The following is a 28000-nucleotide window of genomic DNA, read 5'->3' as shown; positions in this document are numbered from 1 at the left end:
CGTAGGCGCCGCCATTTTAGATTGCCGCGTCACGTGACTCCCTACGGCCGTCTGCTCGACCTCCTCTCTTTGCCCCTCCCAACGGGAAACCGGGCCTATGCCTACGTCTGAGGCGGCAGTTATGGGGATGCTCCAGCCGGTCGTCCTCCGTCGACAGGACCTTCCTCGATGCCGTCCCCTCCTTCTATCTCGCTCCCTCCTCCCTTCGGAATTCTCTGAGGTAAGAAAGACGACATTTAAAAAAAAGGGTAGCGTCGACCCACGTGATCCACCAAAAGACCAACGGGCCGCCGGAGTCACGCGCACGTGACGCGCCGTAGCCTATGGCGGTCGGCCTCGCGGAAGAGCGGCCCCTAGAGAGCGAGCGCGCAGTCGTCTTCCCTGGATAGGCAGCGCGTCGAAGGGTCACGTGGGGAGCCGGCCGGCCCCCGGCGCGCGCCGCCCGGCAACAGGAGGAGGCGGTGGGCGAGGTGCCGAGGTCACGTGGTGCCGCAGCGTCGCCCGCCGCCCGTCCTCCTCCCCCCTCCCCCTCGAGAGGGGAGGGAGGGAGAGCCAAGATGGCGGCGGCGAGTTAGAAAGCGGCGGACGGAGCGGCGGGAGGCGCCCGCCACACGGCCAGAGTGAGTCAGCCCGACGCCCCGCGCCCCCGCAGCGCCCCTCGCCCGGCCCCGGAGCCAGGAGGACGGGCCAGGCCGCGCCCCGCGACGCCTCAGGGCCCCTCGTTGCCGGCTGCCGGGCAGGGAAGCGAAGGCGAGGCGGGCTGCCCGAGGCGCTCTCCCCCTGACAGGCAGGCATTCAAGCAGGCAGCGCTCGCCGGGCGCGGGGATTGGGGGGCCCCCCTGGGCCTCAAACCTCCCCCCGGCTGAGGCTGGACTGGCCCCCCACCCCGAGGGAGGGAGGGAGGCGAGGGTTCTCTGGGGGGGGGGGGAGAAGGAGGCTGCTTTCTGTTTCTGCTTTTCCTTCCCCCCCCCCCACCTCGTTGGTTGTGGGAAGGCGGCCTCGGGCTCTTCTCCTGCCCCCCTTCCTTCCCCCGGGTCGGGTCTGGGGAGAAAGGTGGGGTGCCGCCCCCTCCCCGTCAGCATCCCTGGCTTATGGAGCAGTAGAGGGCTCGGGGTGGGGTGGGGGATGCTCTTTGTATCCCAGCGTGGTGGGGGCGGCTTCCAATCGGGAGAGCTGGCTTTGAATCTTCCCTTCTCCACAGGCAGTTTGTTTGGTGACCTTGGGCTGGTCCCGGTCCTGTGAGAGGTGTGCTCGCAGGGCACTTCTCTCAGAGCTCTCTCAGCCTCTCCCACTTCGCAGGGGGTCTGTGGCTGGGGGTGGGGGGGGAGAGAGAGAGGGCAAGTGTAAGGTGCTTTGAGACTGCTTTGGGCAGTGAAAAGCGGGGTGTGAAAACCAACTCTTCTCCTTCTTCCCCTTATACCCTGGGTAGGTCAAGATGGATGGCCCTTTAAGTCTGTCGGTAGCAGTAGGAAGGGGCCGCATCCCAGGTTTGCCTTCAAGGCTAACAAAATTGGCAGCAAGGGAAGAGCTTTCATGAATCACAAAACCTGCCACAAATTTTGTAAGCAAGTGGGGTTGGGGGGTCTGTGTTTGTCTGATGCAAGTGAGGCTCATTTAGCATCCTGTACCCCATATGTTCAGTGTGGTGGAGGCAGTGTGCATTACCAACCCCCCTCTGAGTGTATATGTAGCATCACTAAGCCTGTATAGTGCTTTACAGCTATATGTGTGTGTGTTTAAAAGGTCCTGATTTGCCTCCTGAAACAGCTTGAGTTACAGCATCAGTGGGGAGAGGTCTTTCAGTTGTTTGTCTGGGCCCCTTGTTAACAATCAGTTATCTGTCTTTGCTCGAGGTGTGTTTATGCAGGGGTAAATGCTATTGCTACCAGTGGGTCTCCCCAGTAGGGTAGCATGCTGTAGGATCACAGCCATGGTGTGTAAGCCAGAGAGCACTTTATGCTGTGGTGCTCTGTTTGGTCTGGTGCAGCGTGCTCTGCGCCCAGGGTGCCTCCGCGGCAAAAGATCAGAGAAACTTCACTGCAGTTTGCTGGTGGCGGTCGCATGCTTGGGAACGGAGCTCCTTCAGTGAGCTGGCAATTACGCGTTCCTTCCGCATGCGAAATACGTTGTAAGCATGAGCTAGCAGAGCTCTTTGTTGAATGGTGCTGGGAATCTTTGTGGCTGTCTTGGCGGGTGGGCAAACACGGAAGACCGCAACTGCAGCCCCTAAAACACAGGGGGAGGAAGGTGGGGAAAGCTCCAGGTTGTTCCTCCTGGCTGACTCAGCAGAAATGCCTTTTGTTCCCTAATGTTTCTAGCCCTTTCCCTCCCCCTTATCTCTTTGGCAAGCAAATTTGCTTCTTTTGCTGAAAAATGTAAAGTATCTCTAAGATAAAGCTTTCCTGAAACCAAAAGCTTGATATGGACTGTTAGTTCTCCTGTGCTCTTTTAGTCTCGTGCATGTTCTATTGAAGGGTTTTTTTTTTTAGTCGAGAGCAAGTAGAAAATGCGGGAGACAGTTACCTAGTCCAGCCCCTTCTGGCTCAACCCGGAAGTTTATGTCTTGCACACGTGTTTACATGGAAGAGTAAGATCTGGTTATCCTTCTAGAAACTTACAGCTACTGTGAGTTATAGGTTGTCAGGATTGATTGGAACTCATAGATTGGTCAAGGACTCAAGCCATAATCTAGCACTGTAAACTTAACTGGTGTTTTGTCTGTGGACACCTTGCAGTCAGTGTTGGATGGTTGCCGGTGTGTCGCCGGAATTGTTACATCTTTTTAAAGACTCTTACCTTTTATTTTATGGGATTTGATATTCATTTCTCAACCCTTTCCCTCGACTAAATTCCGTCTGAAATGCGGTAAGTTTTACTTACCTGTTAAGTTAAAATTTTTGAATGAAAGCAGCGGGATTTGTTTTAAGTATATGTGCGTGCTTTATCCTTAACTTTATCCTTACCGTGCGTGCTTTATCCTTAACCGGTGCTTTGCGGTACTGTCAATATGGGTTGCATGTTGAAATTGTGCGGACTTGGATCAAACTTACCCTTGGTAAACAGAATCACTTTCCTCTACCTTTGAGCTACTTGACTGATTGTGAAAGAAATTAATGATAGATTGATCATGAATTGCATACGTTAGTGTTCATGTTCTATTGTCACTATGGTTGGTTTTTATTTTAAATCTAAAAGCTCTTGTGTTGGATTAAACCAGTTTGAACAGTAGTATGCTAGATGAACAGCTGCCGTATGTAGCTGTTTGTCAAGGGTTTTTTTGCTCCATTGTAATGTTTTCATCTCTCTAGGAAAATAACGTCTTTGGATCTCTGAGGAACTGTTTAACTGATCTCTGAGTTAGATCATCTTGAACTTGAGTTTTGAGTTGGAATGTGCATGTTCTAAAAATATTGAACAATAGTCTTGGGCACATGCCCTGGACTCAGTGTACTCCCTACCCCATGGAACCTGAGTTCCTTTGAAATTAAGGGGGCGTTTCAGTGTTGCTCATGGATAAATTCTGCCTTGGATCAGGTTGTTAGATTTGAGTCCAGTAGCACCTCAGAAACCAACAAGATTTTGGGGGCATACATTTTTGAGAGGCAAGCCTCTTTTCATCAGATACCTTTTGTCAGGTGACTCTTCCTGTATCAATAAGGCGTAGTGCAGTTCTAGAAGGGCATTTTAAGCAAGCCACAGCCCTTTTAGAAGATTGACTGGGGTTGTGTGGTCACTTGGCCACAAGTGGCACAGAGAGTGAAAGTTCACAGCACTCCTGGAAAAGAGGAGGAGTGTCCATTAGCCGGGCTGTGTGGCATCATTCTGCATTCCCTGTTCAAAAGAGTAGTGGGCAGGCAATTGCAAGGCACAGGGAGATGACTGTTCATGAGAGCAGGGGTTCCCAACCAGGGGTCTGTGGGAGCTCTGAAGTGGGGTGGTCTGAGTGGGACGTCCAGGCTGTCCTGTGAACTCCTGCTCTTCTTTCTGGCCTGCAGGAGGCATAGCGGGGGAAGGGAGCAAAAAGAGGGCTCAGGATCTGGGTATTGATGTTACTTCTGGGGGTGTGGCAGGGGGCTTGACCAGCTGACCACTTCTGAGGCTTCTTGGAGTCTAAAAAGTGATTTCAAGGGGCTTGATGGACAAAATGTTGAGAAATTCAGCCTTAGAGTAAAGCTGGAATGCTAGCAAAGGAAGTGACTACCGAAACGAGTTATACTGGGATTGTTACTGTGGACAGATTTTTTAATCTCATTCTAATGCCAGGTTGTATACATAGCAACACATCCAAGTCCTGCCAATTTCGCTTGAGCATCTCACACCCTTGGCCTTAAAACACATTTATTTTGAATTACATCCCAGTGACACAGTGGCGGTTCTTTAGAGCAGGCCCTTGGATTGGTGGGTGACTCAAGCTGTGGCAGTGTTTACTTAATGTGAAGCCTGACCCTTTAATCTATATTCAGCATAATGGGTCCTATATTCACCTAGCTATCAAACCTCCTCATGAAAAACAGCCGTTGAGCGGAGCATTGACTCCTTAAGATTGTTTTGCATATGAAGTCACTAACTCACACCTGTACTGTGCCTCATTCCAGAAATGGTGGAACCGGGACAGGACCTGTTGCTTGCTGCCTTGAGCGAGAGTGGAATCAGTCCAAATGATCTGTTCGACATCGATTCGGCAGACATGGGTCTTGCGACTCCAGCTGTTCAGCAGGTTGGAAAATGGCTAAGCTGTCATAACGTTCAGTTTTGTTCCTCGAAGCTATACTACAGCGATCAGGGCTTATTCATATATGACACATCCTTCCTTGCATCATCCCTTCCCACAGCACAAAGACCTGGTGGTGTGGCAGGCTCTAGGTGACTGCCTAGTGTGCTTAGCCTTAAAGCCGGATTGGTTGATTTGTTCTGATTTGATTTATTTGTTCTAATTCTTCTGGCTAATTTCTTGTGTAAAAATGTAATTCTTTGATATGTTGTCTTTGTTATTGTTAATTATTATCCCCTGAAAAATATAAGAATGTCACAGTATAAAAGCAGTGACTTTGACGGCCTGCAGTCGCCACCCTCCCATTTTATCATCCCATCACGTACATCTTGTCATGGAGTGAGTTTTTCATTTGCTGGGCTTGAAGCCTGTTGAAGCATTAGCCTCCCTTGATGCATATTTTCTGTGTAGTAGTTCCACATACAAAGTATCTTTGCTGGGATACATCTAATGTTAAAACCACAAACGTCTTCTATCAATGGAAGCTCCTTTCCAGTTAGTATCATACATGTAACTTTGATTTTTTTTTTGTTTAGTCAGTACCTCTTAATGCATTAGAACTGGGCTTGGAGACTGAAGCAGCAGTTGCTGTTAAAGCAGAACCACAGAATACATCTTCTCCAGCTGTACTGAATATCAGGGTGAGTAGGTTGACCGTGCAAGAAATTTGTTTTTCAGGTGCCACAAGACTCCTTGGCTTATCTCTAGTGCCCATAACTTTCATTAAGTAGTTGAAATTTAGAGCTCAAAATAAAAATGCAAGCATTTTGTTGAGCTGAAGGATGCACGTGGCAGTAGATATCAAGCTGTGTCTTTCCAGATGTCCATGGACTTCAATTCCCATTGTAGTCCATGGACATAAGGAGAGCCACAGTTTGGCCACCCCTCATATATACAGTCGAAACTATATACAGCTTTCAAGGCCAGATGCATGCAGCTGTGCATGGTTGCCAGGTGTATCACCTCTGCATTTTGTACTGCAACAAGCTTCTTAGCAGTGATTTTTTTACAGCAGAGTTTTCCTTTGATCACGGCTGAACAGCTTGACCAAGGCACTTTAGAAGGAAAGCTTCCAAAGTCAAACTCTGTAAAACTTGCCAGAGTTAAATTTTAAAATGCCATGATCATAGCTGAAACCCAGCCACAGCACTGTGAGTTTTAATCGGTTGACCAGCCGGTTTGATTGATTTTTATTGTTTTAAATACATAATGTGTTACCTATAAGTTGTTGTAAATTGTATTTTTAGTGTTAAGTGGATTTAAAAAATGTTGGAAACTGCTCCAAGCCAGTTCGCTGGCAGAGGTGGTGCATAAATATAGTATAAATGAAATAAATGAATCCCCAAACGTTCAAAGGTAGCTAATGCATACTAAAAAAAACATGTTCTGCATTTGCTCTTTTGGAAAACAACAAACGCCGTGTTTTCTGTTGACACAGCAACCGCCGTCTACCACAACCTTTGTATTAAATCAGATAAACCAGCTCCCGACTTTGGGGACGACCATAGTAATGACAAAAACCACACCCGTCACCACTACCAGGCAGACGATCACCGTAGCAAAAATCATACAAACCAGCACCACTACCCGCCCCTCCGTCTCGGCGCCCGCAGTGCGGAACGCTCTGACCGCTGCAGCCTCCAAGGACCAGATCCAGCTGAAAGACCTGCTGAAAAATAATAGTCTTAACGAACTGATGAAGCTGAAGCCACCTCCAAACATTGCTCAGCCAGTAGCAACCGCGGCAAGTGAGTTCCTCCAGAGCCTTATAGGGGAGGGGTTGTGTGGGTTTTTGGGGGGTGAGTAGCGGTGTGTACAGAGTATTCTCCACATACGTTATGTATCCAGTGTGTTTGTACTAGCTGTGATTTTGTTTGGGCAGGGGGGAGGACAGCCTTTTTAAATGTGCAGAGCATGGTGTACAAACACCAAACGGATTGGCTGCAGTCAATTGAAAAGTTTATTACATGCGGGGGAAATTGTTATATAGTAACATTAATAGCCATCTGGTTTAACAAAACCCATAATTTTAAGTGTATTCCCAAATCAGTTGTCTAGTGTATTTTAACTTTTCATTTTTAGTGTTGTAAATACTATTGCTTGAGTTAAATGCTCATTTAGCCCTGGCCGACATAGTATATTCATACTGTAGGTGGTATTTTAATGTTGTGGCCCAGTCCGTAGCTGGCAGCCCAAGAATCATGGATTAAGGCCTTTATTTTATTCCTGTGAGCCTTGGAATATACAAGCCATGTGCATTCAGGTAGCAAGTCCATAATTAATGTTTGTCCTGTCAATGTGAGGATGGGGGACGGAAGAGAGCAGTGCATTCTGTGTTTGTCTGAAGACTTTTAAAACGATTGAGACCCCAAATGTTGACTTTCTTACAGAAATAATTGTAGTGTCTCCAATGGTGGTAAACACCACCAGGCCAGGTAAGCTAACTTCTGCTGCTAAACCTGGGCTTACGGCTTCCTGTCCTTAACCCGTGTGTGATGAACTTTGAAGGTGATCTATATGTTACTCTGGTGAAGGGTAGATTCTGAAATAGCCAACCGTGGTGTTCCTGGCTAACGATTTGTTCAATTTGGACACGATGGCACTTCCAGAGAGTTTGGGCATATTTGTGTAAAAACAATAAGTACTCCTGGACTGGAGGAGGGAAGGTTTAACTGTCAACTAGGGAAGTTTTCGTAGGCGAATGTCATTAATCTGAAATCCTCCTTACAGCTGATCTCAGCAACGGAGCAGTGAAAAAGGAGGCCCCGACAAAAGAAGTGGCACGAATATGGATAAACGATCTAAAAATGAGAAGTTTTTCCCCTACAATGGTAGGTGCATCTTCCCGCTTGCTGTGGAATGGAATGCCAGTTAGTGCTGAAACGGTGCCTGTGCCTCGGCTTCCTGCTCTCCCAGTTCCAGAGTACAAATTGAGGTCTTTTCAGGCGTTTGTCGCCACAGTTCAAACAGATGTGTTTTTATGAGTGTTTAATGTTTAACCATAGCACCCAGGCTGCGCAAGACCATTTCTGAGCTCATTAGTGTCTCTTGAACAGAAGAGGCGTGCATCTAGTCCAGCCTGTCTCAAGTTTTTTACCATTGAGAAACCCCTGAAATGTTCTTCAGGCTTCAAAAAACCCCAGAAAGTGGCTTGATGGTGCAGAATATGGTTGGGAAGCAGAGCTGTGGACACGCCCACCCAGGGCCCCTCCCCTTCAGGGCCATCAGGCCGTATATGGTCTTGTCACCTTGAGAGATGTTTAACAAATTTATTTGTTTATATTTATCATTACTTTTTTATCCCGCCACTCCCACAAGGGCTCACGGCGGCTCACAGTGTAAAACCCCGATACATAAAATCCCAATACCTAAAAACCCCAATAAAACTTATAAAAACCCAATCAATTACTCTAAGCACAACAGTCCAAGCACAGCGGCAAAACGGGGGGAGAATCCCCTTCCTACCAAAACTAACCTTGGGATGGATGGGGGCAGATAACCTCAGTTGCCTAAAAGCCCCGCAAGATTTCAAGAGCAGGGCAGGGCAATATATATTTTAATATATTGTTTAATATATTAAAAATTAATTCCCACCCTTTCAGGAAACCCTTCCGGAGCCATCAAGAACCCCTAGGGTTGAGAAAGCCGGATCTAGTCAGTGACCTTTGAAGTAGTGTCTTAGGATAGCAACATACATAAAGATGGAGAATGCTTAAAAAGTGCTTTTCTTTTGATTCTGGCTCCTATAAGATGCAGCACTTAATAACCGTTATGTAGTATGTTGAATTCCCATGCTGTTTACATGAATGATCTTAACATTTGATTCAGTATGTATGACTTAACAAAGACTGATCTGTGCTGCAGAAAGTGCCAGCAGCAAAAGAAGAGGATGAACCTGAAGAAGAAGATGAAGAGGAGATGGGCCACGCAGAGACATATGCAGAGTACATGCCAATCAAATGTATGTGTTTCTTCTATTAATTTAAAACAAAAACCCTTCAGTTATTACACAGATACAGGCTTGGCTCCCCTGGAGTGTTTCCACAAACAGAAGGATCCTCCACTCCGGAGCATGACTTTTTGGCCTCTTCCACTGGCTTTTTGCCAAAATGCAGTGTTTGTGATTCCCACAGAACAGCATGGGGAAAGGGACGTTTGGAGCTACGGGAGGAGAGGGAGAAAGACATGTTCCTTGAGCACAACTTTTGCATATGTAGATAAATTTCAGTGAGTCCAAGCCAGAGAGCAGCGATGCTTGTAAAACAAGAATGATCCATATACTTTGTAAGTAGATATGGAGGGTGGGAGTTGAATGCAACTATTCCCCACTCCAGTTCTCAGGTGATTTTTTTGCTACAGCCTAGACTCAAACATTGGCTCTGGAAGGGTGAGATTTTGGGGATTTTTGATTCCTGCACAAGCTTATCAGCCTGGCCGTCATTGTGTTCCTGTTGAAGCGAGGCCCGATGCTTGTAATGTTTTGGTTCTTTTTAATGGCTTTTCCTAACAGCAGGTAATTAAATCGAGTGTTCAAGTAGGAAGCTGGGACTGCCTAATTATAGTTCTCTTGAGAGCAACGACTTGCTCTGTGGGACATTAAAATTATTGTTTGTCTATGAAAGAATCTTGTTTGTCTATGAAAGAATCTGAAAAAGGACATTTAGGAAGGGTGTCAACGCTCTCCCTCCTCTGTCTCCTAAACAGTAAAAATTGGTCTACGCCATCCCGATCCAGTGGTAGAAACCAGTTCACTCTCCAGTGTTACCCCTCCAGAAGTCTGGTATAAATCCTCAATCCCCGAAGAAAGTATTGATAGTGGCTGGCTGTCAGCATTGCAGCTGGAAGCTATCACCTACGCGGCCCAGGTATGTCACCATTCAAGATTTACCTGAATGCTGTATTGAAAAGTGAGTCTACCCCAGGGGTGGCCTAGCTGTGGCTCTCCAGATGTCTATGGACTACAAGTCCCATGAGCCTCTGCCAGTGCTGTTTGGCTACCCCTGGCCTACTGGGTATCTAAACTTCTTAGGACTTTAATTGAGGAGGTGTTGGGTGATGTATTTGATGCTGAACTTAGCCAACACTTTCTAATTTTCTGTCGCAGCAACATGAAACATTCCTACCGAACGGAGACCGGGCTGGCTTCTTGATAGGCGATGGTGCTGGTGTTGGGAAAGGAAGGACCATAGCGGGAATCATCTATGAGAACTACCTTTTGGGTAGAAAGAGGGCAGTGTGGTAAGTATGGAAGTAGTAAAATACGATCATCATAAGCAAACACTTCTTTACGTGTATCTTCATAGTTGTATTGTTTTCTAGGTTTAGCGTTTCAAATGATCTGAAATACGACGCAGAAAGAGATTTGCGAGACATTGGAGCAAAAAATATTTTGGTTCATTCACTAAACAAGGTATGCAAGGGGGGTTTATATGTATTATATAAGACAGGAAGATTAGGCAGATATGTAAGGTGGGCAATCAATGAACATCATGCCCCTCAGCTTAAAAATATTACTCTGATCTTCTTGAAGGTCATTGGGTTTCATGGTGGTGATCTACTCCTGAACGCGCCTGTTGAAATGTACAGATCTCTGTGGTTCACTTTGTACCGAAATGCACATTCTTCTGAATCAATTCTGTTTTAGTTCAGTGGGAATGGAGTTCTGGGTTTACAAGAAGCTCCGTTACTGTTTGGGTTTAATGTCTGTTAAGCTGTGCCAGTCTCCCCCACTCCCTTTTGCACTCATTTACTCTTGTTTCTGTCTTAGTTCAAATATGGAAAAATTTCCTCCAAGCATAACGGAAGCGTCAAGAAAGGTGTCGTGTTTGCGACGTACTCCTCTCTCATCGGAGAAAGTCAGTCTGGCGGCAAATATAAAACTCGACTTAAGCAGCTTCTTCACTGGTGTGGGGATGAGTTCGACGGAGTTGTATCTTTTCACTCGGCCTGCCTTCATTTATTTTGCTGCCAAGTCAACGTACGACCACTTTGCTTTCAAGGCAAAGATGTTAGGCGGTGGATTGCCATTGCTCGCTTCTGCATTGTGACCTGATCTAGTCGGTGGTCTCCCATCCAAATACTTAATAAGGGCTGACCCTGCTTAGGGTCCAAGGTCTGATGAGCTCGTGTTCCCCTGGGGTAGCCAAGTCAGGTTTCGTTGGCTTAGCTCGGTGCAACTCAGAACACGTCCCTCCTTGAAAATTGTATGCTGTGTTAAACCAGCTGCTGAGCCTCACTTAAGCGTTAAAGCTTCATTAATTTTGAATGAGACTAGATCTTAAGACTTTTTCTGCTGTGTTAATCGGATAATGTCTTTTTACTTGGAAACAGATGTGCGAAGTGCATAAATGTGAGGCTTGTCAAAACCTTGGACAGAGTCCCTCTCAACAATGGAATGTTTCCCAAAGTAGCAAAACTGTTTACTTTCAGGTCAGACATCTCCAGGAATAAGATCTCCAGGAGTAAGGAAGTCCATGTTAACCACTTAGAAACACTCCTGCAAACATGAGAGGTCCGTTCCTTAACCGTATATTCAGATTGTATTTGATGAATGTCACAAAGCTAAGAACCTCTGTCCCGTTGGCTCTTCAAAACCCACCAAGACAGGCTTGGCTGTTTTGGAGCTGCAGAACAAACTTCCAAAGGCCAGGGTCATTTACGCAAGTGCCACAGGTATGTGCTGCTGGATGCTTGCACCAGTCTTGTATAGCTTGTGGCCAGTGGTGGGTGGGTGGGTAGGAGGGGCTGGTATTCATGATCACCATGAGTGTTTGCTTTTTAGGTGCTTCTGAGCCTCGTAATATGGCATATATGAACCGTCTTGGCATATGGGGGGAAGGAACCCCGTTTCGGGAGTTCAGTGACTTCATTCAGGCTGTTGAAAGAAGGTAGGTTCTGACATCTGCCTGTCTGCTTCCAGTTACATAAAGTGACATGGGGTCCATAGAGCTTGCACAACACATGAAGATGGTGCCAGGTTCAGTCCTTGGCATCTTTCAGAAACAGGATCATGGGCAGCAGGCCTGGGAAAGACAGCCTGAGGGCTTAGAGCAGCTGGGCTTGGGCAGAGTGGGCCTATTGTCAGGCACAGAATAAGTGGGATTATTCACATCCACTACTGACTTCTGAAATGATCTCCCTTTCTAACTTTTTACAAGCAAGATGCTTTAGATGTGACTTTATTTCTATGTCGTTTCAAGGGCCAACTTGTACATAAATGACTCACGAGGTTTTCAGGCTATTGTGAGGTGTTCCTTATGCTTGCATTAAATCAGCCTTTGAGGTTGACAAAAAAAATGTACCTTGATTTATCTTGTCTCCTTCTTCAGAGGTGTGGGTGCCATGGAAATCGTTGCCATGGATATGAAGCTGAGAGGAATGTACATAGCAAGACAGCTGAGCTTTTCAGGTGTGACCTTCAAAATCGATGAAGTGCAGCTCTCCCCGCACTACGTTAAAATGTATAACAGATCTGTGAAACTGGTAAGTGATTTTCAAAGCACGGCTTTTTGTGGAGTGAGGCATGGCCGGAGCGTTTGAGCTCAGTAGTGTCCCGTTTGTCATTTGTGCACGTAAAATTTTGCTGGTTATGCAGGTGGATGGCTGCTTCCCTGCTTCTTCTTCTGTCCTCGGCCCCTTGTTGGGGCAGGGAGTTTTTCTTTCAAAACTCAGAACGTTGCCTGATGTCTCCGACCTGTAACCTTACCATGCCCAATAGCTCCCGGATAGCACCCTCCCATCCCCCGCTGGAGCGCTGAGAGACCTGGCAGTCCTATAACCTTATTTATAGAATACAGAACAGGAAAAATCAAGTTGTTCACTGCGTAAACCTTCCTTGATTCTTACTGAGGAAGAGACCATATATAATGTAGAATAAGAAATGGCCCTAAACCGGTGCCGTGCTACTTTGGAGTGAGTTCTCCATGAAGGTAGGCGTCCTTTGCAATCGCCCTGCACCCATCATCCAGATATCCAAAACTTGCTTCTGTTTTATTCAAGCCCAGCAGTGGGTTAGTAAAGTTGGGTGCTTCGGTGCGGTTCGGCTGCTTCGGTGATCAGTGCCGCCTCGGGCTTCTGTAATTGCCGAACTGCACCGAAGCGCCCAACCCTAGAGTAATGTTGCTTGTCGTGAGTTCATCAAATCTAGTAATGACCTGAAAGACTACAGAGAACTGTCTGTTGCTTCCAGTGGGTCAGCGCCAGAGAGAAATTCCAGCAAGCGGCTGACCTCATTGACGCCGAACAGCGCATGAAGAAGTCGATGTGGGGCCAGTTTTGGTCGGCCCACCAGAGATTTTTCAAATACCTCTGCATAGCATCGAAAGTGAAAAGAGTGGTGCAGCTGGCCCGGGAGGAGATAAAGAACGGCAAGGTAAGCTTTCACTCGGGGGTGCCTTGGCCTTACAATCCCCTCTGGGGGGGCGGGGGTGGAAAAGACCTTCAGGTTTGGGAGAAACTTCAAGTGGTTAATTTCGAAAAGTACGTGAGTTCAACCCTCCCCCAATCTTGTCCATGTGCTTGTTCCTGCAGTGTGTAGTTATCGGGCTGCAGTCTACAGGGGAAGCAAGAACTCTGGAAGCCTTGGAGGAAGGTGGCGGAGAATTGAACGACTTTGTGTCCACGGCAAAGTAAGGCAGCTCCTCCGTCTTCCAGATCGTGGGGTAGCACTTGCCAGAGGTCCCGCTCACCTGGCTTCTGAGCTAAGAGTTGCAAAAGTGCCTGCTAGGAGGCAGAGAGAACTAATGCATTGGGTCCTATGAAGCCTTTCTCAATTTTTTTTACTATTGAGAAATCCCTGAAATATTCTTCAGGCTTTGAGAAACCTCAGCAGTGGTGCAATCGTGCAGAATATGGTTGGGAAGCAGAGCTGTTTACCTGCCTACCTGGGGCCCCTCCCCTTCCAGGCCCCTGGGCTTCCTGGGAAGAACCCTTTAAAAAGAGCTTGAAACCGGCAGAGAGAGGAGTGCTCAGATGCAGGGTGGCTTCTTTTCAAAATCCACATTGCGCCTGTTGTATAATGCAGTAATGTGACGCTATGCTGTGATGGGCTATTCAGATATAAGGGAAGGAAAGATGTTATACCCTGAGTCATGGCCTCTCCCTCCTTGGTTGAATCTCAATTTAATATGGTAATTTCCACAGCTGAGTGTCAGTTCTTGCACCAGGTACAGTTCCTTTCTGGCGTCACTTGGTGATTTCATTGCAAAGTAGATTTTTTTTTAGCCTTACCGACAGACTGTTTTATCTGTAAAGGATAAAATATTGTCCGACTCTCTAGGAGCAAAAAAAGGAAAAAAATTGAGGGAACGTGTACTGAGTTTATACTGCTTTTATTTTGTCTGCAGCTCTGTAATTCTGTAGGGTGGCTGCAAGAAACCCCTTTAATTTCCTTGCACTTTAGCTTAATCCATCCCTCCATCCTGGATCTACTAAGATGGTATATTATAAACAGTCATTAAACAGGTTTTTAGCCCCTTCAGGTGCATTACCCAACACTGGGACATTTTAGTAACACATTCCCAGGGGAAGAGGGTTTTATGTGGCCGCCTGTCCCCCACCCCTCATTTAACACAAACACATAATATATTGCTTATACTGCACAGGGGTAATATTTGTTAATATATATTGCTGGTCTTATCTGGGATGTGAAATAGAATTGGTTTCTGAGTTCTTCAGTATTAAGCTATTCAGATTTCCACACATCGAAAGCAGTACTTCGAATTTGGCTTAGAAATCTGGAAGGAAGGTCACATCTTCCTGTGATTCTAGTCCGTTACGTATTGATATATTGTGTTTTCACATCATATTGTAATATTGTCTGTTTCTTTTAATGCCACAGGGGGGTGTTTCAGTCTCTCATCGAGAAGCACTTCCCAGCTCCCGACAGGAAGAAGCTCTTTAGTTTACTGGGAATAGACTTGTCGGCTCAGAGTAACAACAACTCACCTAGGGACAGTCCCTGCAAGGAGGACAAAGTAAAGAAACGCAAAGGTAAGAGAGCCGCATTCTGAAACCGTAGCGTTATCCTAATGCAACTGTGCTTCTTTTATAGCACTTGAAGGAAATGCTTTGGGAAAGCAAGGGGAGTTGACTAATAAGCTGTGTTAATAAGTTTGCAGACCTACTCAAATGTAAATTCCATTGAGCTCAGCAGGACCTACATGCAGGCAACTGTGGATAGGATTCTGGCCTCGGTGCCTTTTCCTTCTCTGCTCTTGTGGATCCACACTTGTAGTCTCCTGGGCCTGGGCGCTAAGGAAAGCAAGCACTACTTCCTCAGTCCCAACCTTGAGTGATTGCCATTGCTTAGACAGCTACCAAATCATTGCTAATAAACCACAGAGAGATTGTGGGCATAATATACAGCCGCTGTTCAACCCCTGGCTCCTTTTCTTTGCCTGAAACAGGCGAGGAAATAACCAGAGAATCCAAGAAAGCCCGTAAAACCGGCGGCCTGGCGGGTAGCAGTTCTGACGAAAGTTTCAGCGAGTCGGACGTCTCAGACAATGAAGAGAGCGACAACGAGAGCTCCAAGTTCTTAAGTTCTGGGGATGACGATGACTTCAATCCGTTTAGGGACGAGTCGAGCGAGGACGATGAAGACGGTGAGACGACCTCCCCCCCCCCCCCCCCGATTATAACAAGATTTCTTTTTTTGACGTTTTGAAGTTGAGTTTTAAGCGTGCCTGTTGATCCTGCGTGTTGCAGGATTTCAGCTGACTGCTTCGATGTTTTCTCTTGCCCTTAGACCCCTGGTTGATAAGAAAAGAGCACAAGAAGCCCAAGGAGAAGAAGAAAAAGAAAAGCATCGACCCCGATTCCATACAGAGTGCCTTACTAGCGTCGGGCCTGGGATCCAAGCGACCAAGCTCTCTCTCTTCCACGGCTGTTACCTCATCAACTACTAATACATCTGGTACATAGAATCATAGAGTTCTAGAGTGGGAAGGGGCCGTAAAATTGATCATTCATGTGATGAACGTGGAACTCTCAAATGGGATTTTGAAGGTGGAATTGCTTTTGGTTATCACCCAGCTTTTAAGCTTCCTTTTTTTTTTTTTTGTCCTCCCCAGCCAACAGTAATACGAACAGCTATATAACTAGTCAGGACGCCGTTGAAAGAGCCCAGCAGATGAAAAAAGAATTGCTCGATAAACTGGAAAAACTCTCAGAAGATCTTCCTCCAAACACACTGGATGAGCTTATAGATGAATTGGGTGGTCCGGAGAACGTGGCAGAGGTAGGTGCCGAGCTCGTCCGGCAGAGTGCATATTCTTCTTGCAATTGTAATCAAACCTGGGCAAGTATCTTTATGCAGAGATGGCCTCCGTCTGTATTCAGGGACCGCTCTGTGTTTTCCAGGCATTGGTCCGTGGACTGACAGTGCATTTTGCTTCGTAACCATCCCTTCAGTGTAGTCTTCTGCGCAGTCCAGTATGGCCTTCAGATAGGTCTCTACAGCTAAATACCTCTAGGGGGCGCTATGCATCAGAGCCAGACGCTTGTTCCATCTAGTAGCACCCTCTTTGCACTCAATTCCTCTTTTGCTGCTGAAGGAGTAGGTCATGGTTTACAGCCTCTAGCTATTTGGGAGAAAATCCTCTTTGGGTTGTTAGGAATTCTGTTGACTTCTGAGTACTTTCCGTGGCTCAGAAGGACGTCTTAAAGATGTGTTCCCAATGTGGAGTGAAGATGACCCAGGACAAACATGACCTCTGTCCTGCCTGGGTGAAGGGCATAGTGTATCCACACGTAAGGCCTGCCAGCGTTTCACCCCAAAAACTAAAGGGGATAGTAGGTGTTGAAATTCAAGGCAGCTTTGTGGGGAAAAGCTCTTAAAGCTTTGAGGTTTTGTCCCGATCAGTTCCGGACAGAGCTCCTGCTTCTGTGTCACCTGAATTGCCACGTTCAGCTCCATCACCTGGATCCACTTCTCAACTAGTCCAATCGAGCTTCCCTAGTGGTCACCAACTTCTTCTAATCCTTCTGCTAAGAAGGTGCTCCCGAGCCAGCTTCTGCCTTACAGGAGAAGCCCATAACCCCTCCTTCAAATCCGAGATTTCCTGCTGTGTGTATCTTTGACAGAAAGAAAGAACAAGCAGACGGCTATATTGCTGGGAATCTCCCATTCATCGACAACTCAATTCAAGCAGTGGCTGTCAGACCATTTCAGTCTTGTCCAGATGGACAGTGTGTTTGCAGTGTTTCATTTAAACAACGGGACACGGGCTTCAAGGGCCGGTGACACAAGGCTGCCCTTCCATGGGACACAGCTGTGAAGCTCTGTGCTCCCATTCAGCCTATTCACCTTCCTGAGAGTTGAAACCCAGTGACCGGCAAACTAAGCATTTTTACAAGCATTTTATTTTGCTCACTTGATTAAAATCTGGAAAGGTTGCCAGAGGACTGGATAAAATAGTTTCCTCCAGACCCGACCCTCAAAAGAGTAGTTGGTCCTTGTTGCCCGAGGAAGCCAGAGGCCATGAAACAGAAGCCCAGTGGGGCAAAGAAGCATTGTTGAGTAGTGACCCCGCCTGCCTGCTCAGTGGGGCGGGCAGTGGGGTTGCCCCGGTGAGGAGTCAACAGACTTATCAACCTGCTGCTGTTACAGTACAGAAGGTGAGGGGTCGTAGGGCGAAGTTTGTTCCTAAGCAGCCCTAGGAAACAGTGTTTGGTTACATTTCATGGGAGCCCCTGGTCCCGTGCAGCAAACTAAAACATGCCGTTTTTTCCAAAGATGACGGGTCGCAAAGGGAGAGTCGTGAGCAACGATGACGGCAGCATCTCCTACGAGTCACGGTCGGAGCTGGATGTCCCTGTGGAAATCCTGAACATTACAGAGAAGCAGAGATTTATGGACGGAGACAAGGTAACTGTTTCCAGCGCTTTTGAGTCTTTTTTTACGTACGGGTTTGCATAAAAGACAAAAGCGCTTCAAGGCTTGGTGTGCTTCTAAACAAAAAGCAAACGTTGTAGCAGTGTGAAAAATCGCTCCTGTTCAGAAACCTCAACTGCAAATGTCTACAACTTTGAGAAGTACTTAGGGACAAGCAGGAATGTGCTTCCTCTGGCGAGGTTATTCTGCTTCTCTGGGTAGCAAAGTGATTTCACTTGGGGCGAGACCTTGACGACAACATTTCTTCCAATAAACAATGGGGCCGAATGCAGAATGTTTGCATTTGCCGGAGAAATTTATGGGACATCTCGGTCTCTTTAGAAGCTTCACGCCTCAGTTTTCAAGTTGTGCTTGCGGTTCTTTCCCTTCCTGCCGTGCCAGGCATCTGTGACTGTGCATAAACAGACCTCTGGCTGACCCAAAAATTCCCTTGTGAGCAGCGCAGGCCGCCATCTGTTGGAAGCCCCAGTTTCTAGGTGTTGCTAAAGGCTTCCCTGTACTCTTTCTTCCTCCTCACCTCTTCAAAGAACATTGCTATCATCTCGGAAGCAGCCAGCTCGGGCATTTCATTACAAGCAGATCGCCGGGCCAAGAACCAGAGGCGAAGAGTGCACATGACCTTGGAGTTGCCGTGGAGCGCGGATAGAGCGATACAGCAATTCGGTGAGGGGCTTTGTCATCATTTATGATGCTGTTTATAGAATCATAGAATGATAGAATCATAGAGTTGGAAGGGACCTGCTGGGTCATCTAGTCCAACCCCCTGCAATATGCAGGACACTCACAACCCTATCGCTCATCCACTATCACCTGCCACCCCCTTGAACCTTCACAGAATCAGCCTCTCCGTCAGATGGCTCTCCAGCATCTGCTTAAAAATCTCCAAAGATGGAGAACCCAAACCGCTCTGACTGTCAGGAACTTCTTCCAGAGGTTTAGATGATAGGGCATATGCTGGTCTGTTGACTTAGCAGTGGAAGACAGCCATCTCTCTAAACTGTAAAGACCCAGACTCTTTCAGCCTTTCCTCATAAGGGAGCCAGTGTGGTACAGTGGTTAAGAGCAGCGGCTTTTAATCTGGGAAGCCGGGTTTGATTCTCCACCCCTCCAAATGCAGCCAGCTGGGTGACCTTGGGCCAGTCACAGCCCTGATAATGCTGTTCTCATAGAGTTCACTCAACCCTACCTACCTCACAGGGTTGTGTTGGGGAGAGAAAAAAAAGGCGATTGGAAGCTGCTTTAAAACTCCTTCGGGCAGTGAAAAGCGGTATATAAGAACTGACTCCTTTCCTGTTCTTGGTCACCTTCCAGCTCTGCTGCATCATTTTTTGAGTTACAGGGACCATTCCCAATGAGAATGCCCCAGAGATCTGTAGTTTCAGTTCAGCACAGTTCTGAAACTACGTCTGAGATTTCCAGTGTGATGCCAACAGTGCCCCCTTTCTCTGTCTCCCACAAGAGACCTGATTTGGGAATCATTTTGTGACAGCAGTGGTGGGCGAGTCAATTAGATGTTGCCTTTCCAAACAGCGTGAAGTTGAAATGCTTGCTTTGTGATGCCTGGGGAAACATAAGGCGTATTTCTTAAAATACACTTCCGGTCTTCCAAGCGACCTTTTCTCTCTTCCCAGACTTACAGGAGCTGGTATTGGTGGCATGAATGACCCAAATAACTTCTCTCTTTCTTCTTTTTTGGCCGCACACAGGACGAACCCACAGGTCAAACCAAGTGACTGCCCCAGAATACGTCTTCCTAATTTCCGAACTAGCAGGAGAGCAAAGGTTTGCATCCATCGTGGCCAAACGACTGGAGAGCTTGGTAAGAGGATAGTCACGTGTAGCTTTTGTGTTTTATAGTACTGGGAGGTTGTCAGCCGTCAAACTGCTCTTTCTTAATAGGGAGCTCTTACTCATGGAGACCGACGCGCCACAGAAACGAGAGATCTGAGCAGGTTCAACTTTGATAACAAGGTAAGCGTTTGAGTGTCCTTCTTTCCCTCCTGCCATGACTTTGGGGAGAATAAAGAGAGTGTCAGCATGCCTTGCAGAGCTGCATCGCTTTGCTACTCCCTCCCCTTTCAGATGTCGGTTCTTGGAGGTTTAACTAGTTTAACACATCTCTACTCAGATTTTTATCGGTAGAACGAAGTCTGGGTTTGAGAGAGCAGTAGCTGCTTTAGCCCTCTAAGGAAAGAACCATGTTACCCTGTTGAAATGAGTTTGTGCATTTTCATTTGTTAACAGCTTCTCTCCCTCTCTCCACCCCTCTTTCCTCTTTAAAACAGTATGGTCGAAACGCACTGGAAATAGTAATGAAATCCATTGTGAATTTGGATTCTCCGTTGGTGTCTCCGCCTCCTGACTACCCAGGAGAATTTTTTAAAGGTATATAAATTTATGTAAAGGTAAAGGTATCCCCTGTGCAAGCACCCGGTCATTTCTGACCCTTGGGGTGACGCCCTCTAGCGTTTTTACATAGCACTACCTAATTGGGAATAATGTTTGATAAGCAAAGGGGAACATAGAATGAACAGAGGTTACTTGGCTGCCTCTGGCGTGGTTCAGTTATGGTTTCTTGCTGGATGAATAAGCTTGGGAAATCTTCAGGTGTACATATACATACTACACCATCTTCCAGCTTGGCATAGTGGTTAAGAGTGATGGATCAAGCAGGCTTGATTCCCTGCTCCTCCACAAGCAGCTGACTAGGGGCACTTTGGGCCAGTCATAGTCCTGATTGAGCTGTTCTCACTGAGTGGCTCTGTCTGCCCCCCCCCCTCCAGCTCAAAGGGTGTCTGTTCTGGGGAAACACCTTTTATTCAGAGGTAATCTAATTTCTGATTGTGTAGATATATTGTTGATCTCTTAGTTCACATCTTACTGTCAGATAAAGATACTTCTATTTCTTATACAGTGGCAAAGTTTGTGCTATTGCCAGTAGAGTGCAGGAATCCTTGGTTGATAAATCACTTGGTGTTAAAATATATGGTGGTTTTACCTGGGTTCTGATGCTGGTCGATGGCCGTTAATCAACAAATGACACTCTTTATAAACCTCTCTTACCCTTCTAGATGTTCGACAAGGATTAATAGGTGTGGGCCTAATCAACGTAGAAGATCGGTCTGGGATTCTAACGCTTGATAAAGGTATTGCCTTTTAATTGATCCCTTCAAATGTGATTAGTAGGATGTTGACCATCAGGGAAAGTTTGCAAGCCTCTCAGTATCAGTAGATTAAAACAGGCGGATAGGGTCTAAGGTCTTTTCTCTAGATGTGGCTCCTCCCCTCTTTCTTCCACATGTACGTGGATAGAGTCCGAGCGTCCTTTCTCCAGACACTGCAAGAGAAGCAGGCCTGGGAAGACCTTGTGCTTTGTCCAGTCATTCAAATAATTGGTTGTGCTATGAAGGTGGAATGCTGCCGGTTGTGTACAGAGCCCATCGGCTTCCCTCCTGTCCGTGGCTGTGTGTGACCAGTCTTGTACAAGGTGCTGTAGAGTGGTCTGGTTTCTGTCAAAAGCTTGCTTATTGAGGAAGTTGGGAACCGCCATGAGAATGTTCTGCATCACCTGACCTACGTGCAGCCACCTGTATTCATGTGTGCAGACTGCTCTTATTGTGACTAGCTTCATTACACAGGGCTGTTATTTAAGAAGAAGAGTTGGTTCTTATATGCCACTTTTCTCTACCAGAAGGACTCTTACAGTGGCTTCCAATTGCCTTCCCTTCCCTCTCCCCCACAACAGAGGTGAGGCTGAGAGAGCCCTGATAGTCCTGCTCTGTCAGAACAGCTTTATCAGTGCTGTGGCAAGCCCAAGGTCACCCAGCTGGCTGCATGTGGAGGAGGAGCAGGGAATCAAACCCGCCAGATTAGAAGGCCACACTCCTAACCACTACACCAAGCTGGCCGTAAAACAAAAGGCAAACTTTGAAATTCTTCTTCAAGCTCTTTTTAGAAAGTCCAGTAGCACTTTAAACACTAACCAAAGCTGTGGAAGGGAATGGACTCTGGCCCAAGCCTGGTGGAATACTCTGCCAAATGAGTTTGGAGCCCTGCAGGACTTCTGCCAGTTCCGCAGGGCTTACGACAGAGCTTTTCTGCCATTCTTAGAGTTGAGGCCTGATATCCGACTTATTTATATTTATGTGATTTAATTTTAATAATGTTGTGATCCTCCCTGAGACCACTCAGATAGGGTGAAATAAAAGTCCAAATAAATAAATGGCAGGTCGCAGAATGCTGTGCCAGAATGTGGTGCTTACTCGACGTTCACGTTTGGTAAAAGTGTGTTCTCTCGGGCCTAAGGGGAAGGATGTGACGTTTCCTCATTCTGGCTTCACATCTCCCTCACACTTTTTAATGTGTTGTGTTTTTTTTTAAAGATTACAACAACATAGGGAAATATTTGAACCGGATTCTGGGTATGGAAGTGCACCAGCAGAATGCGCTGTTCCAGTATTTCTCAGACACGCTCAACGCCGTGATACAGAACGCAAAGAAAAATGGCCGATACGATATGGGCATTTTAGGTGAGCGCTGGCATTCCCGTTGTCTGGCATGCAAGCTTCTCTTTGGAGTCCTGCTCTATGTGCCGCCAATAATGCAGGAACAAGAAAGGCTGACGAGTCGCGTCCTGCCAATTACAAGACAGAGCCCTGCCTTGAGCTGCTGGAGCTGCCGGAATTTTACTCAGAAAAAAGCCAAGCAGTCAAAGATCTTCTGAAAGCTTAGGCCCCAGTTTCTCCACAGGCTGCCCTCGGCCACTTCCTCCTCCCCGTGCCTCCGATCACATGATAGCTCCACGAGATGTTTACACATGATGTTGCAGCTATAAAATGGGTGTTTTGTGACTCTCTTCTTTCTCCTCCTCTTAAGATCTGGGTTCAGGAGATGAGAAAGTAAGAAAAGCAGATGCTAAAAAATTCCTCACGCCTGGATATTCTACCTCGGGACATGTAGAACTGTACACTGTAAGTCTTTGTTTTCTTGATTAAAATAATCCACACTATATCTTGCCTGAAGAGTCTTAGATAGGCTAACTATATCCTCTTGTTTTGGGTGTTCTAGATAAGCGTGGAGAGGGGGATGTCTTGGGAAGAAGCTACTAAGCTATGGGCTGAGCAGACCGGACCGGAGGATGGGTTCTATTTATCGTTACAGGTAAGGCTGCATCTTCTGCGAACTCAGGCAGATGGTGAGTGGGTGGGCAGAAGGGATTGTGTCCGTGCTTGGCTCTTGTGGCCCTTCCTTTGCATGTCTAGAAAAATGCCAATCACCACTTTCCTTCAGGCCAGACTAGCAGCACCTTGGAGACCAAGCTTCATTCAAGGTGCAAGTTTGAATAAAACTTGGTTGATCCTTGAGGTTGATCCATTAGACTCAAAAGTTGTCCTTCTACCCACAGATCGTTCTTGTCTAGCTTCTTCCCCATAATCAATCCTGTCCATTTTCTAAACCGCCTCGGCACAGGGGAAGGTTCCCCACTGTCTTCTGACAGGGAAACCTTGGTTAGCAGCATAGATTGTTCAGTCTGTTTATTTTTTGGATTTTTTTTCCTCCCAGATACGAAATAATAAGAAAACGGCTATCCTAGCGAAGGAGGTGAATCCCAAAAAGAAGCTTTTTCTCATCTACAGACCCAATACCGGGAAGCAGCTCAAATTGGAAACCTATGCAGAAATAAAGAAAAAATATAAAAAGGTTGGTTTTTAAAATCTGCATCATGTCCGTCTCTAATACCATCAGGTTACTTCCGACTTACCTCCAACTCTCACCCCGTTGTTCCCAGCCTTGCTTGGGTCCTGGTTTAAAACATAAGATAGAAATTCTCATATTGCCCACAGAATTTTTGTATCTTATTTATTTATATTTAATTATAATTTGATTTCTATCCCATCCCTCTTGGACTTGCCGTTGCAGGGCGGTTTACATTAATTACAGGATGAAACGGTAAAACTTAAAATGAATAAAGGGAAAAGACAGAGGAGGCCATAACAGTATAACCTTTGTAAGCGGTTTGTGTGTGTGTGTATCTCGACTGGTAGAGACAGAGGTCACCAGGTTCAGATGTCCAGTGTAGCTGCCTCCACCAGGCATTTGCCTGAGACCGACCACAGGTCCCCCCTCAGACAATCCCCTCCATGGCCCGAAGCAGTCTGCTCTCTCTAGGGGGTTTAGCTACGTTTTTGTTCTTGTTACGTTGTTACTGTTGGGATCACTGAAGTTGTGTTGTTTAGAACCACTGTTGGATTGTTATTGTTGTATATTGACTATGTTGTATGTTGACTTGTTCCATGTATCCCCCTATGATGTTGCATGTAAACGGCCCTGAGCCATATGGAAGGGCGGTATAGAATTCATATGAATAAATGTCAGGCCTCAGCCATAGGCCTGGTGGAACAACTGTCTTGGAATTGTCTGGGACTCCAGTCTCATTTGGCAGAGTGTGCTGCCTGGCCAGTTTGATCCCCTTTAGCACACTAAGTTGACATTTTGATCAGGCGTATGTTTTGCTCTTGAACTCAAGAAACAGAGTCTGGCTGCAACAATTCGTCTTTCCCGTTTGCTGTCCAGGTACCTTCTGAAGATGCTTGGCCCCACTGGCTGGAGCAGTACACGTCATCAGCAGACACTTGCACCCATGCGTACTGGTGAGTTTGCGCATATTGTAGTCCAGTGGTCCTCCTGCGAGGCTGCCGGTGGTAGTTTGCACGGGGTATATTCCAGAAAGATTCCAGGGAGAAAATACAACCGATGTTCCCTTGGTAGCTTTACCACAACACAAATATCATGAGAATTCTGCTAAATTTATCTGGATTTGGGAGGAGGTATGTTTTTGCCTTCCTGTCATGGTCAAAATTAGGCATTTGGGGGCGGGGGCAGGGGGGGGGCAAGGTTTTGATGTAGAACGGTTTTTCCACCAAGGAAGACATCTTGAATTCAAGTTCCCCCATGAATCCTAATGTTCTTTGTGTTCTTACCCGAGAATCCTACAGAAATCCATCACTATAGATCAGGGGCATTCGCTGGCAGGGGCTTCTGGGAATTGTAGTCCATGGACATCTGGAGGGCCGCAGTTTGACTACCCCTGCTATAGATTCATGTTAGCAACTGTTCATATTCCAAAAATGGGATTGTATTAGTAGTATCAGTACTTTCTATGTAACAATTAAAACAGGGAGTCTTGTTGTCGGTCATTTCTGATCCTGTGAGGAGGAGGAGGAGGGAGGAAGGTGTACAAGTTTAGCTACGTTCTACACAAGGGATAATTCATAAAGTGACTTGCGGGATATCATGCTTGTGTAGCTGTTTGCTGAAAATCAAAGTAGGCTGGCGGCCTGTGCCTTGATTCTCCTCCTCCTCCTCCTTGCAGGAGAGGCAACTGCAAGAAAGCCGGCCTGGGGCTCGTGTGCGAGGTGGGCTTGCGCTGCCGGACATATTACGTCCTCTGTGGTTCGGTCTTGAGCGTCTGGACAAAGGTGGAAGGAGTCCTGGCCTCCGTGAGTGGCACAAACGTCAAAATGCAGATCGTTCGGCTAAGGACGGAGGACGGACAGAGGATTGTAGGTGAGTGTGATCGCCGGTCATGCAGAAAGCAGCAGCCCCCCCCCCCCAAATTAGGATGAATCTTTTTCCCAAAGCAGCCTGGATCTATCAGTATTCAGTATACCGAGTTGGTAGCAGGGATAGCTCTTTATATGAACATGAGGCACCAGTCCTCATCTCAGGCCCACGAATTATAAAAAGGGAGGTCTTGTCCAGTAGCGGCTCTCCAGATGCCCATGGACAACAATTCCCATGAGCCCCTGCCAGCATGGCCGGTTGGTAGGGGGCTCATGGGAATTGTAGTCCTTTGGCATCTGGAGAGCCGCAGCCCCCCGTGCTTGACCAAATCAACAGGTATTTCCTTGCCAGTTAGGATCAGGGGACTGAGTCACATACATTAATCTGCCATCTACTGATTGAAACCCTGGGTCTATCAAGGTGGATACTGTTTACTCTGACCGGCAGCAGCTGTCCTGGGTCTCGGGCCTTTCCCAACAACTACTGCTTTGGGCCTTTATATGGGAAATGCCAGGGATTGAACCCGCAATCTCCTGCATGGTCCAGGCCTGGGAAAACTTCACAAAGAGTTCACAAGGCTGAAAACAAAGCATCTCGTTACTTTTTCCGTACAGGCTAGATCTCATGTAACGTAGGGGGCCAATACTTTTCCAGGCTTAACCCAGAAGAGCTCCTTTCCTCAATGCTCGTGGGAGAAGCCATGGCTGGGGGGGTTTCCAAGTATATTGTCGGATATATTGTCTGATACTGAAGTACCATTTTCCATCGCAGATTATTACGAACCCGAAAATCCAGTGAAAGCTCTAGGGCAGCATAGTTGAGGAAATTTGGGCTTGGGAGTCTAGCAGGCATGATGAAGATTTTTGTCAGGGTCTGGTTCTAAACTTGGGAAACTCCTTCATGAAATTGTTTTTAAATACACAAAACAGGCCAAGGGAGGATGGGTACCCAGGGGAGTGTAAAGTGGGGTATTTTATTTTTTAAGCTCCTCTTCTTTAGCATAACTGTCTCCAGACTTCTGGCTGGGCCAGGGACTCCTTGTCATTTCCCTTTCTTGTTGTGCACCATGCCCAAAGGCACATGCTTGAGACTTTGCTCTGGGCTTGGAGTCCTCTGCTCTTCCTTCTACTGCCCTGTGCTCCTCCCGTCCCTTGCAGGCTTGATCATTCCCGCCAGCTGCGTCTCGCCCCTCGTCAACCTCCTCTCCACCTCCGACCAGTCGCAGCAGCTCGCGGTCCAGCAGCAGCAGATCTGGCAGCAGCACCACCCGCAGAGCATCTCCTACTTCAACAGCGCGTGAGGAGGCAGGAGGGGCGCCTCTGGGGAAGGCCGTCCGTCGGAGGCATATTGTTTTGCGTAGAAAAGAAATATCAGGGACAGATTCCAAAGAAATAAAAACTTTCAGTTCCGTCATTCTCTCTTAGGACTGTGCGGAAGCAGAGAGGCACCGCGAAGGGCGATCAAACAAAGCCTGGCATTGCTTTACCGTGGTCCACGTGTCTTTTTGGAAAATTCCCCGTGCTCTCTGTTGTGCTTCCTGTTTGAGAATCTTTCTTTTTTTTTTACGCTATCATTTTTTTAAAAAAATTATTTTTATCGTTTTGGTCCTACTCCAAACTACCAATCCATGGCTCTTTTGTTTTGGAAGAAGCTTGAAAGGTCCTTTCCGAGCTGTGTCCATCCATCGTTTTCGTCATCCAGCGCTCAGGGTTTAACGCAGTACTTTGGTGCCGTTGCTGCAGAGGGGGTTCTCAGATGCATGTCCTTTTGCGTTTGTGTACAGAGACCGTGAATTTACAATGGTGGGGAAGGGGGTGCGCGCACAGATCTTCTCGGCTTACAAAAAAAGAAAGAGTACGTTTATTTTTTAGAAGACGATAAGCATGGGAATCCAGACGTTCCGCAAACCACGTGTCCGTTCAGGTTGGTTTCCCCGTTTTCTGTTTCGGCTGTGCATGTCTTCGGATCGGGCATGAGTGGGATGAGAGACGCAATTCTCGCTGTGGCGTCCAGGGGGGACTCTTCTGATTCAGATAGCTTCTGCCCAGCTACTGCGTTTTTCTGCCTTTCTCCTTGAGGTTATATATTTGAATCTGCAGCTTGTTTTATTTTTGTGTGTGAACAGAAATCTTAAATTTTTTTACAGTTCTTTTTTTTTAATGTATTAATGGTGTTCCTAAAGTGTGCTGCAAGGGTGGCTTTTAAAAAGCCTGATTTCTTTCTATTTTGTGTTTGTGGTTTTTTTGTCCCCCCCCCCCCAAAAAAAAAAAAAAAAATGTTTCCTCCTCTCCAGCGAGGTTCCCGGAAACTCAAGTGCAAATTCACTTCTGTTTCACACGACAGTCCTATTTGTATGTTTTTTTTGTTACTGAAGACTTGAGCTGTAAATTAGACGGGGTGGGTTGGGGGGGTGCAGAATGGGGGCACGTGAGGATTCCGATGTATGTACTTTTTTTTTTCTGTTGCCCCATAATTTGGAGACTTTTATGTTGTAAGACATTGTAGAGTTTATCCTGGAGCTGTTTAAAATTGTAAATGTACAAAATGTGAATAGTCACTTATCTATAATATGGGTAAGTTTTGTTCTGCCTATAATAGTAGATGTTTATAAGAAAGTGAAGGACAATGTTTGTCATTTCTCGCTTGCACAGGTTGCACTATTGAAAATTTGAGATTGTATAAACCTGTCCACCAAACTGCAAGATACCAAAAAATCTTGTAGGTGTCAAATTAAAAAAAAAAAAAACCTATTGTTCTAACAAGACGACGCA

General features: G+C 46.7%; 1 protein-coding gene across 4 annotated transcripts; it reads left to right on the top strand.

The window, feature by feature from the left end:
* Nucleotides 1–6: 6 nt before the first annotated feature.
* On the top strand, nucleotides 7–27993 carry SBNO1 (strawberry notch homolog 1). Of its 4 annotated transcripts, none has more exons than XM_077308178.1 (33): nucleotides 7–220; nucleotides 4596–4717; nucleotides 5308–5412; nucleotides 6210–6519; nucleotides 7162–7206; nucleotides 7502–7602; nucleotides 8636–8732; nucleotides 9476–9636; nucleotides 9876–10009; nucleotides 10091–10181; nucleotides 10539–10700; nucleotides 11308–11443; nucleotides 11553–11658; nucleotides 12100–12253; nucleotides 12960–13142; nucleotides 13301–13398; nucleotides 14610–14761; nucleotides 15178–15375; nucleotides 15519–15686; nucleotides 15844–16010; nucleotides 17508–17639; nucleotides 18194–18329; nucleotides 19373–19485; nucleotides 19566–19637; nucleotides 19952–20051; nucleotides 20738–20812; nucleotides 22049–22195; nucleotides 22542–22636; nucleotides 22734–22826; nucleotides 23229–23366; nucleotides 24240–24316; nucleotides 25039–25232; nucleotides 26387–27993. In XM_077308178.1, exons 2-33 carry the CDS (start codon nucleotides 4598–4600, stop codon nucleotides 26527–26529), a joined length of 4203 nt encoding a protein of 1400 aa, XP_077164293.1. In that variant the 5' UTR covers nucleotides 7–220; nucleotides 4596–4597; the 3' UTR covers nucleotides 26530–27993. The 4 variants fall into 4 exon arrangements, with proteins under 4 accessions (XP_077164293.1, XP_077164291.1, XP_077164295.1 ...); XM_077308176.1 differs by lacking the exon at nucleotides 7–220 and adding an exon at nucleotides 356–620; XM_077308179.1 differs by lacking the exon at nucleotides 7–220 and adding an exon at nucleotides 651–787.
* The last annotated feature ends 7 nt before the right edge of the window (nucleotides 27994–28000 follow it).

This window comes from Paroedura picta, chromosome 13, assembly GCF_049243985.1.
Source record: "Paroedura picta isolate Pp20150507F chromosome 13, Ppicta_v3.0, whole genome shotgun sequence".
NCBI lineage: Eukaryota > Metazoa > Chordata > Lepidosauria > Squamata > Gekkonidae > Paroedura > Paroedura picta.
This window is presented reverse-complemented; position numbering and strand designations above follow the sequence as displayed.